Genomic DNA, 11278 nt, shown 5'->3' with positions numbered 1-11278 from the left:
GAAACACATTCCCTTCCGCCGGCTGCCCCTCCCTGCCCCCGCCGTGCCGGTTCCCTGCACCCCGCGAAGCCCGGCACGCCCGGCAGCGAGCACCGCGGCAGCGCCCTCCCCGCCCGTGCCGCGGTTCCCCCCGCCGCGGCGGGGCGGTCAGCAATAAAAAAATAGACAGAACTTTTCGGCCGAGTGCGGGGGCGCCCCCCGCCCCGACCCCCCCATCCCCCCCGTCTCCCTCTACAAAACCCCCCCGGGTTCGGGCCGGGGTAGTTATCTGGTGAGCGGCGCCTCCTCCCGCTGGTCCGGCGAGGCGACCGCGGCCTTGCTGAGCACGGCGGCCGAGTAGGGCAGGAAGCCGCTCTCGGAGCGCTGCCCCGCCGCCGCGCACGGGAACTCGGCGGCCGCGCCGCCCCGCGAGCCCAGCGCCGAGGCCGCCGCCGCCGCCGCCGCCGCCGTCTGGCTGCTGTGGCAGCTGAGGCAGGAGCAGGGCGCCGAGCTCCCCGGAGGCCCCGAGCCCGCCGCCGCCGCCGCCGCCGCCGCCGCTGCCGCCGCCGCCGAGGCGGCCGCGCTGCTGTTGAGGCCGGCGGCGGCCGGCGTCTGGTAGAGGCCGGGGTGTCGGAAACTGCAGAGCAGCTCCGGGCGGGAGTAGGGGTGCGAGAGGGCGCGGAAAGTGTCCAGCGGGCGGATGGAGGTGGCGAAAGGCGCGGCGGCCGCTCCCGAGGCGGCGGCGGCGGCGGCGGCTGCCGTGACCCCGACGTGCGGGTAGTAGTGGAGCGGGACGTGCGAGTGGAAAGGGTAGGGCAGACTGCCCGTGGCCGCCGCGTGGGTCATCATGTAGGTGTAGAAGCTGGGGTCGGCCGGGTGTGGCCAGGACATGGCGAGGCGCTGCCGCTTGTCCTTCATCCTCCGGTTCTGGAACCACACCTGCGGGGATACAAAGCACAGCGCGGCCTCAGCTCCGCTCCGCTCCGCGCCCCGCCGCAACCGTTCCCGGGGACACCGGCGGGCACCCACCGAAACATTTTGCCAACGCTTCTAGGCGACCCCTCTCCCTCCCGGATCAATCTCCCGTGACCTTGCCCGAGGGGAGCGGTGGGTACGGCCCTCTCTCTACTCGAGAGGGACCCCTTCGACCCGAATAAATGTTTTCTCTTCGAATCGTCCCCTCCTCCCCACTCAGGACTCTTTCTTCACGGTACTGACGTTCATTCATTCCGCCTACGTTTATTCTCTCCTCTCTTCACTTTAGGAAATAGATAAAAACTCACGAGGAAAATAGAAACAACAGTAATAACAACTTTTGTAAAGCCTATGAGAAGTGCTGGATGCAAAAAAAGCGAACGAGCACGAGTGGTGTTCATAGCCGTGGGCCCTGCGAGTCCTTCAACAGAAAGCCCGGCCGGCCGCGGCCCGGGGAACCCGGGCACCGCGGGGCTGCGCGGGGCAGCCGCGGCTCGGTGGGGCGCGGAACGCGGCGTACCTTGATGGTGGTTTCGGGGAGATTGAGGGCGGCGGCCAGCTCGCAGCGCCGCGGCCGCGACACGTAGTTCTCGCGGTAAAACTCCTTCTCCAGGCGGGCGATCTGCTCCCGGGTGAAGGCGGTGCGGTACCGGCGCACCTGGTCGGCCCCCGCCGCCGAACCGCCCAGCGCGCCGCCGCTGTGCAGGCTGCCGATACCGGCGGCGGGGGCGGCGGCGGCGGCGGGGGCGCTGGGAGTCGGGCTGCTCTCCGCGTAGCCTGCGGGGCGAGGGCACGGTGGTGAGAGCGGGCGACTCGGCGGCCCCCCGATCCTCCCGGCCAGGCCGGACAGGGCCCGCTACCCCCGTGCTCGAGGCCAGCTGTCATTCTTACAAATCCCTGCTGCTAACAGAATCCATAAATTTCAATTTGGAGGGGGTTTTTTTTGTTATTGTTTGGTTGGGTTGGGGTTTTTTAATCCTTCGTAACTGCTTTATTTTCAGATGGGACGGGCTTGGAGACTGCAGGACAGCCAAGCTCAGGGGAGAGCGGGTGAGGGCGCGGGCCGTGGCTCGGGGCCCGGGCTCGGCGCTAGCCTGCTCGCCATCGACTGCCGTTCTTTAGTTTCGTTTGAGACGTACAAAATAAAAGCGGCCATAAACCCCTTTTTCTTTTTTTTTTTCCGTTTCCCCCCCCCCCCCCCCTCTCTCTCTAGGGTTACGTCGAGCATCCCTTCCTGTCTCTGGCACATTTGACGAAAAAGGCATGCACTGTGGCCCCTAGGAAATCCACTGTTCATCTGCCTCCACCTCCCCAATAATAACAACCTCCAGCAACAGTAACAACCACCGTCCATCACAGTGCCCCGGAAAGAACGGAGAAGGAGACGAGGCTGTTTCAAAACGCCTCTTACAAGCAGATGAAAAGTGAACAATGCCAAATTAGCCCGAGGTGGACACAGACAGCACATTGCACATATACAGAGAAGGACACACAGTCAAATGCGGGCAGTTTCCTCTCATTCCCCCCCTCTCTCTCTCTAATTTAATCTATGTATATAAACTCATATACAGCTCAAGAGACGCCGAGATCTACAAGAGCGCGGGGAAATACACGGTGAAAGCTTTGCCTAAATATAGGTGGGTGGATATTTGTGCCCACATATATTCCTGATATATATCTACATATCAATGGATTTGGGCATGCACACACACACACACACACGCACACACACGAAGGCACCGGCACAGAAGCTGCTCGGACAGTGTATCTCGGCTATTGGGGTAGCACAGTAATTGCAATAATATTTTACAGCCTGGGGCTCTGTCTTCGCAGAAGAGAGAGCGCCGATGCAGAGGCCAGCAACTTTGGCGGTGGCGGTGGGTTTCCTCTGGTTTTTAAAGCCGGTTGGCAAAGTGCGGGGCTTAGATGAAGATGATAAAGGAAGAGTTACCTTTGTTACTGTTTTCCTTCAGCTGGGAGGAAGTCAGGCTGGCCGGGGAGCGGAGCGCGGAGCAGCCCACCTCCACATCACTGTTCATATCTGCCTCTTGAGCAACTTCAGAATAAAGGCTGATTTTCTTCCTGCTTTCCGACGGCGGGATTTCGGAGGAGACAGTGCTTTCGCTGCTCGGATGCTGGAGATTGAATAAAGTGTCTATTTCAAATTTGCCTTTGGCGGAGATGTCCCCTATAGCGCTGTGCAGGGAGGCGGCAGTCAGTCTCGGGCTGAGGCGACCACTGTGCGGAGAATTTTCAAGGGCCTCCAACACCGCATTTCCAGCTGAGTCTGACAAATTCGAGAGCCTTTTGCCAGCTGTAGGGCTGTGCAGCCCTCTCTCCATCAGGATCATCTCTTTTCTTATTCTTTCCATCATCTCAGCTTTATAAAAAATGTCAAAGTTGCAGGGCTGGTCCTGTACTAATGATGAGCTGCAGCAGGGGCTAATTCACATTCAGCCCGGCAAGTGTCTCTAAATATTATTATCTGTTTTTGAGGGAGGTGTAAAAATTGTGGGATGCCAAAGCGAGGGAATGACTGGTCAAAATGACCCATACATCCTTTCTAGCCCGAAATGTCATTCATCAAAAAGTGGTGCTCGTCATTAAGGTACGAATGACGCTGTTCGAATAATCATTTATTGTAACAGGTTTATAAGCAAATAAATACAAGCTCCTGTCAGTGGATAATGAAGGCGGCTTCAGAGCAGACAAATATATCCAGGTGGAAAGAAAGAAAGACAAGAAGTGAGGAGTAAAGCTCCTGTCCTTAGCTTGATCAGATCCTGCTTGAATTGCTCTGGGGTTTGGCCTCTGGGGTGGAATTGACAGTCTGATTAATAAAATGAGCTGTGCAACATTTCCCCCTTCATTTAGGTGCATCATTATGCTCTGATTTTTGTTTTGTTGCCTTTTAGGTCCTAATGATGCAGCTTCTTTCTCATTTGTTCTCGGACAGAACTACATGCTAAATATTAGATAATGTTTTCTTTATTATTATTTCTGAGGCGAATTTTAGATCACAACGCAAGGAAGCGCTGCAAGAGGACCAGAGGATCCAGAACCTCCTGCTGCTGATATCTCTTTACTTTTCCCTCCCATTTCCAGACCACGTTAGTACTTTTATTTAGGAATTTACACTGACACCCCCACGAACCCCCTCACACGCGCGAACCTTACGCCCAGACTTTGTAAGTCTGCTGCCCAGATTCAAATGTACCTACAGTAGTTACCTGGAGATTAAAATATTTGCTACAATCTAATATACTACAACTCCATTATCTTTGCCTTTGTTGCGTCCTTAAATATGATCTCATTTTTACTTTCTATAATCCTGCTTATCGACGGAGGTAGTCCGGGATTTTTCTTCCCTCTGGGAAAATACTGACTGTTGTACGGTATGATAGGGGAAGGAAATAACTGGAGAACATTAAATTCATTCGTGATTTAAAACACTCCGTGGACGTCCATTTCATTCTCCCGGCAGGTTTCACTCCAGCCCCCTGCTTCTTTCCTCTCCACCACCAATAAAACTTAAGCATTTGAAAATTAAAAAACAATCATAGAATTAAATGATGGATGGGGGGGACTATTGCCTGCAGGCTCCGACCTATCAGAACCATCACCTTAACGCCCTCTCTCCAAAGTTACCTGCGGCTCAGTTAGCTCATCCCTCCGCTCTTTGCCGGGTGCCGCGGGGCGAAGCTTCGCCGCGCTGCTGGAGACACGGGCTGCCTCTCCCGGCAGACGTGACAGTCGGAAAGTCTCTCTTCAGTGGTAACTTTGCTAGTGATAATGACGCTGATGGCAACCATTTAAACGAAGATAAATCCTTTGTCGTTAGCATCTCTGGAGTGCGCTTCAATAGCTGCCCAACCTTTTTTCTCGCCATGTGGTTTTTTTCACCCACATCATCTAATGTTTAGACCCTGGGAATACGAGTTTCATCTCCCGGAGAAACACCCGAATGTTTCCTGTCATTAAACGCGAGTTTGATTTTTTTTTATTTTTATATTTATTTTTTTTTTTTTAGCGAGGAGAGCTGTTCCTACTAATCTTGGTCACTCGCATTTCCTAAGTTCTTGCGTTCTTGCGCATGATTCATAGTCCGAAAACTTCGGGATACTTCTCAGTTTGTTTGTTTTTTCTGTTTTTTTTTTTTTTCCCAATAACGTTTTAAAGTCTCCCTAAACATTAACCAAATATTTAAGAAACATTCTAGGCGTTGTCAGCAAAACCCACCCTTCTATTAATGAGAGTTTTATACCGGCCCTTTGAAACGTGCATTTAGACTGCGGTGTGGTGCCCTGCGTTTTACAGCCCCCAACCCAGACAAGAGTAAATGTCAACTTTTCCTCTCCCGCGGGCGCGGCGGAGGAGCGGCCCGACTCGGAGGGGAGAGGAGCGGTGCCGCGGTCCCACGGGCTGCCCTGCCGGCCGGAGAGCTGCGGCTTCTCGGGGCGCTCCCGGAGGGACGGAGCGCGTCCCCGGGGCCGCCCCCGGCGGAGCGCGGCCGAGCAGGCGCCCTCCCGGCACCGCTCCGCCCCGCCCGGGGGACGCGGCCCCGCCGCGATCCCGCAGCCCTCGCTTCCCCGCCGTGCCCGGCTCCGCTGCGGGCGGCGGCCCCGGCCTCCCGTCCCGGCGGGGCGGAGGAGGAGCGGAAGCCTGCGGCCGGGTTTATTGCTGTCGTTTGGCGCCCTCGTCTGTTTTCTTACACGTTGTAACGCGGCGAGCATTTTTCCCTCTGCTCTCTCGAAAACCGCAGCCGAGATACCGCGTTTCGGAGGCAATCGTAGGCGCGCACCACCAGAACCGGCACGGCTTTAGACTCAAAAAATGTAACTGCACCACTAAAAAGGAGAGAACGGGTTTTATGTTATTTGGAGCGGATGAAAAAGGCTATGTGAAAAGACCCGATGTGAGAAAAATAAGTTACGCTCAAGTGCGGCTGTGAATGATCTTTACTAGGGTTATATTTTGCACCTTTTAAATAATACTGTTACCTTAGGTTATGTACAGAGTATCTTAAAATACAGCTAGATTCATATGCAAGGTTATAGAATATTATACAAGACATTAATAATCTTCCAGTAAGTAGAGGTGAGATTACAAAACCGTTGCCTGCAATGCAGTTAATCAGTCCACACCAAACCGTCAACCCCCTAATAAACTAGTTGTTTTTTGTTTATATTCCTAGAAAACTAGAGGTATTTACTGCACTGATATTTATCTCTTGGGTTGATGATTGTGCGTATCTGTTGGCTGGGGAGCTATGTTTTGGGATTGTTGTTTTGTTTAGCTATTTTTTATTACTATTATTATTGTTGTTGTTGCTTTTCTTTTGTGGTGTTCCATTGGTGGTTTTGTTTGGCTGTTTTTTGGGGGTTTTTTCCAAAAAGAGTAGCTCAGCCTACAAAATCTTTCCCAATGTTTGCAGTTGTTCAAAACCAACAGCTAAGTCTGAAGAACCACGGACATTGGAGCGACATTAGTGGGCAGAGGGAGGAAGTTACAGAGACCGCCGAGAAACTGCCGAAATATGTGAGCTTTTGTTAGACTCTGTTTACTCAGTTGTTCTTGTAGGTTTAAATACCTGCTTAAGCCTTTGGCCAGATTTTTACCTTGGAAATTATTGCCGGAGGCAATATTTCAGTAGTCATTTATTCATTTTTACCCGTGGAAAAAGGGTCACGTAGCTTAATTGACATGAAGTTCGTATTAAATGAGACATACATCTCGGGCAGCTTTTCAGCAGTCAGAGAATTCTTGGGAAGACGGGCGGGAATACATCCCGCAGCCGTGCACGCTGCCAGCAGGACCCCAGGGCAGCGCGCAGGGAGATACCGGCGGGAGCACAGCATCTCCGGGAAGCGGCCTGCGGGGTGGGAGAGAGCGGCGGTGCGGTGGTCGGGGGTGCGGTGGTGCTGGGATTTGGGGGCGCGGGGAGCCGGTCCCGGCGGGGCCGCTCCGGGAGACCCGCGGGGCGGGGGGAGCGCTCTGCCCGCGGCAGGCACGGCGGCGCCACCTGGCGGCGCTTCGGGGGCACTGTCCTGCCCGTTCTGTCCTGCCAGCCCTGTCCTGTCAGCCCTGCCCGTCCTGTCCTGTCAGCCCTGCCCTGCCAGCCCTGTCCTGTCAGCCCTGCCCGTCCTGTCCTGTCAGCCCTGTCCTGCCAGCCCTGTCCTGTCAGCCCTGCTCGTCCTGTCCTGCCAGCCCTGCCCATACTGTCCTGTCAGCCCTGTCCTGTCAGCCCTGCCCGTCCTGTCCTGTCAACCCTGCCCATACTGTCCTGTCAGCCCTGTCAGCCCTGCCCTGCCAGCCCTGTCCTGTCAGCCCTGCCCGTCCTGTCCTGTCAGCCCTGCCCTGCCAGCCCTGTCCTGTCAGCCCTGCCCGTCCTGTCCTGTCAGCCCTGCCCTGCCAGCCCTGTCCTGTCAGCCCTGCCCGTCCTGTCCTGTCAGCCCTGCCCTGCCCGTCCTGTCCTGTCAGCCCTGCCCATACTGTCCTGTCAGCCCTGCCAGCCCTGTCCTGCCAGCCCTGCCCGTCCTGCTCTGCCAGCCCTGCCAGCCCTGTCCTGCCAGCCCTGCCAGCCCTGTCCTGCCAGCCTTGCCCGTCCTGTCCTGTCAGCCCTGCCAGCCCTGCCCTGCCAGCCCTGCCCATCCTGTCCTGCCAGCCCTGCCAGCCCTGTCCTGCCAGCCTTGCCCGTCCTGTCCTGCCAGCCCTGCCCGTCCTGTCCTGCCAGCCCTGACCTGCCCGTCCTGCCCTGCCAGCCCTGCCCTGCCAGCCCTGCCTGTCCTGACCTGCCCACCCTGCCCTGCCCATCTTGCCCTGCCAGCCCTGCCCTGCCAGCCCTGCCTGCCATCCTGCCAGCCCTGCCCGTCCAGCCCTGCCCATCCTGCCCTGCTGTCCTGCCCATCCTGCCCTGCTGTCCTGCCCTACCAGCCCTGCCCTGTTCGTCCTGCCTGTCATCCCTGCCAATTCTGCCTGTCGTACTCCCCGGCCCTGCCCGCAGACCCCACCTGACCTGCCCGTCGACCCTGCCCACTGGCCCTGCCCTCTCTTGTCCCCTGTTCTGCCCGCAGGTGCTGCCACCCTGTCCAGCCCTGGTCGCCGGCCCAGCTGCGCCCTCCCGCCAGCCGGGTCCGCCTGGCAGAGCAGCTCCGAGCCCGCTGAGCTCCTGCCCGGCGTGTCTGAGCGCGCAGCACGCTCCTGCTCAGCCCCGGCTTTCCCTTCTGCCTCCATATCAGCATAGGGCCAGTCGTGGGGCGAGTTCAGTCCATATTGTTTGTGATATGTCACTCGCGAGTGAAGGACACGAGCGCAGCGTGTCCCCGCGGGCCCTGCACGCCGTCCCTCCCCGCACAGCCCAGCAGAAATCCACGGGACGCTACGCGGGCTTCGTAGCTACATGATGTCTTCTGAGGCTGCCTTTGCGCACAGACAAGAGTTTAATTCGAACGATAAAGCCCAGGGCCGGTCGCGAAGAGACTCGATGTTTCCGTTCAGGTTGCAGCTGCGGCAGGCTGCCGAGCTGCTCCAAGGTCAGGGTCCCGAGGTCCCCGCGCTGCTTCGGAGCGGCGGTGGCAGTCAGGGAGCGGCCAGCACCCAGCCCGTGACCCGAGAGATCAAGTTCAACGCCCGCAGTGCTCAGCCGCCCGTGGCCGCTGCACGGAGGCCACGCGGGGAGCCCCGGGAAAACTTTCTCCGTCTCGAAATGGATTATTTAAGGTTGAAGTAACTAAAGAATTGAGAAGCTGTGGCGTAGATCAGGAGGGGGAAATAGTTTAACAATTCTCCACGTGTTGTTGTTCAATTTATTCGTTATCATAACTGGCTAATTTTTTTCAGGCATGGGGGAAACGCAAGTTTTTTCTATTCGATTTAGCTATTAAAAATTCACGCAAGTTAAAAGTAACAAGTTAAAAGTAAAAGGAACGCAGTGGACGCGTTTGGGAGACACATAAATCGAGTGGTTTTGTTTGTGTTCTGTGTTTGTCCTGGACGAGTAGTTTTTTCCTACAGCAAACACAAACATGAGAAGCAACCTCCTATCGACACAACTACACATTGTCAAATTCTGGCCAAGGAGGAGATAAAAAATCGGGGGGGGGGGGTGGTTCTTGTAAGAGACGGATACTAGCAGAGGCTAAAAACCTGTGCTAAAAGTTTGAGTGGAATCTTAACTATTAAATCATGGTAAATGCACTTGAGTAAGTGAGATAATTTCAGGATTGTAAATAAATAAATAAATAACCCCCACAACCTTTTATTCTGGGGAGGTACAAGTACGCCTGCAGCGTTGCTTTCTAGCTGGTGTGTTCTGCAGATTCCCGTGCAATGTGTCAATGGAAAATGCGACGCGACTCCTCGGGGCAATGGCCACCCGCGGAAGCGCTGCTCAGAGAGAACAAGGACGGCCTCGCAGGCAGAGAGACCCGGCCAGCACGGCAGATCCTCCTGCCCTGGCCGGCACGGAGCTGAGCCTCGATGGGAACTGCTCTCCCTGGGTAAAGGAAGCGCCGGGCTGCTCGGGGCCTGCCCAAGGCGCGGCCCCCTGGACCGGGGGTGTGGGACGCATGCTGCTACTTGTAAACTGGGTGGGTGCTCTCAGAGAACCGACCTTTGCTCATGAGATCATTTATTCCTGTGCATAATATCCTGCCATGCAAGGCAATGCTGTTTACTACACCCTTCACAAAGCAGCTCATTATAGAATTGAAGTTGTTGGCCATGAACCCGCCCAAAGAGTTTTTTGGTACACCGAGGGGCTCTCGCTGGAGCAGAGGTCCCGGCAGGGCTGAAAACTTCTAAAGGAGTCGCGGAGGCTGCACCGTGGTTTCCTTTGATGCAATCGACCTCAAAAAGCCACGAAACCCTGCTCTTCAGGTGTTCCTTTCTTTCGCGGCCTTATCTAAAGGTCCTGACATGAGAGAAATTTTCACTGCATTTATTGAAAGAGGAAACGCAACAGGACGTGGGAATACGCATAAAAAGATATCCGGAGAAATAAACCCTTAGTTTCTCTGGACTTCTTTTTATAGCAACGTTTTCTCTAGAAAGTTGCTTGCGGGGACATAAAAGGGTGAGAAAATTGTTCTTCGACAAAACTTCCTTCTAATTACGGAGGGTTTAATGCCCAGAGTGTAAATACTGGATCGGTTTATCAGAGAGAAACGTGTAATCACGCTCGGCTCACTTCTTAGCTGATTATGAAAACTTAATGGCAATCATGCGGTCAGAGGTAATGAACATGAACTCGTCTGCCACCCGGTTGCTGCCGTAATTACGGGCACTCGTTTGTCATTCCAAACCCCGCTTCCAGATACCGCCGACGATTATTAGACCGGCTACAAAGTAGGGCTGCGGGACGGGCGGCTGCTGCGGGACCTGCAGGTATCCCGCGACAGCCCAGGGTCCTGGGAGCCCTGCCACCACCTGCCCGGGCTGCTCACCAAGGACACCCCCAGAGCCCCGAAATGGTGTCGGCACAGAGTTTCACCTCCATGGCGGCTGTCTCTCTTCTCTCATGCGCCTGAGCCTCCGTAGGGACAGTAAACACAGCCTCAAATACGTGGTTTTCAGCCGCGAGGAATTTCCCTGCCCTTCCCCGCGAAGCTGACACTTTTCCCAGCAACTTTTTGCCCTCTGCGCCCAAGAGAGAGCCAAGTGTGCAGTACACAACTGCGGAGCGACTGGACTCGGTCCAGAGGGGTAGGGACTGGGGTTGTGGTTCAGGTTGCGGTTGGGGCTGGGGCTGGAGTTGGGAGTCGTCTACGGAGTTTTCTCCATTTTCAGTACTTCGCGCTGCTGCATTTCCATCCCGACTCAGCGTGAGAGTTGAGAGAGACGACAGAAGGATTTGCCACCGTCTTGAGAAACCACCACAAAAACAGCCGTCAGCGTAAGCAAACTCTGCGTTTTAACTAGGCTGCCTTACCACGACATGAACTGACACTGCAAGGGGGAAAAAAGCCGCATCTAATGAGTGCCAGGTTTACCATCCTGCGCTGCGCACAGACCCCGTGCATTTTCCTGGCCGGTAGCAATATCGGGGGGAGGGTAAGGGGAGGGGGGGGACTAAAGGGAGGGTTCTCCCAGGGACCGACGGTTCAGTGAAGCCAGGGGACCCCTTTTCCCATACAACAAAGCCCTTCTACTCCATATATCGCCTGGAAGGGATGTGGAGAGGGTGGAATACAAAGACTGTGTCGGGGGTTTCTCCCTCTTGCAGAAGCAACAATGAACTGGAGAAGGTCTCGCTGTGGATCCGGTGAGACCCCTGTCCGTGGCTGTAAAAAGAGCCCCTTCCCGCGGCCTCAAAAGGTCCAGTGGT

The 11278-nt window shown here is 55.7% G+C and overlaps 1 protein-coding gene across 1 annotated transcript; it reads right to left on the bottom strand.

Moving 5' to 3' along the window:
• Nucleotides 1–264: 264 nt before the first annotated feature.
• EVX2 (even-skipped homeobox 2) lies at nucleotides 265–3329 on the bottom strand. The gene is made up of 3 exons (XM_062498620.1): nucleotides 2906–3329; nucleotides 1475–1731; nucleotides 265–918 (listed from the first exon to the last, which is right to left on the bottom strand). Exons 1-3 carry the CDS (start codon nucleotides 3327–3329, stop codon nucleotides 265–267), a joined length of 1335 nt encoding a protein of 444 aa, XP_062354604.1.
• Nucleotides 3330–11278: the final 7949 nt, after the last annotated feature.

This window comes from Cinclus cinclus, chromosome 9 (genome assembly GCF_963662255.1).
Source record: "Cinclus cinclus chromosome 9, bCinCin1.1, whole genome shotgun sequence".
Taxonomy (NCBI): Eukaryota; Metazoa; Chordata; class Aves; order Passeriformes; family Cinclidae; genus Cinclus; species Cinclus cinclus.
The sequence above is the reverse complement of the archived record's forward strand: the minus strand, read 5'-3'. Positions and strand labels throughout refer to the sequence as shown.

Bases quoted from the DNA above. Each gene is read 5' to 3' on its own strand.
- EVX2 (XM_062498620.1), bottom strand. From the start codon at position 3,329: ATGATGGAAAGAATAAGAAAAGAGATGATCCTGATGGAGAGAGGGCTG. The intron at 1,732-2,905 runs GTAACTCTTCCT...CTCGCCCCGCAG, and splicing joins GAAGGAAAACAGTAACAAAG to GCTACGCGGAGAGCAGCCCG. The intron at 919-1,474 runs GTACGCCGCGTT...GTATCCCCGCAG, and splicing joins TCCCCGAAACCACCATCAAG to GTGTGGTTCCAGAACCGGAG.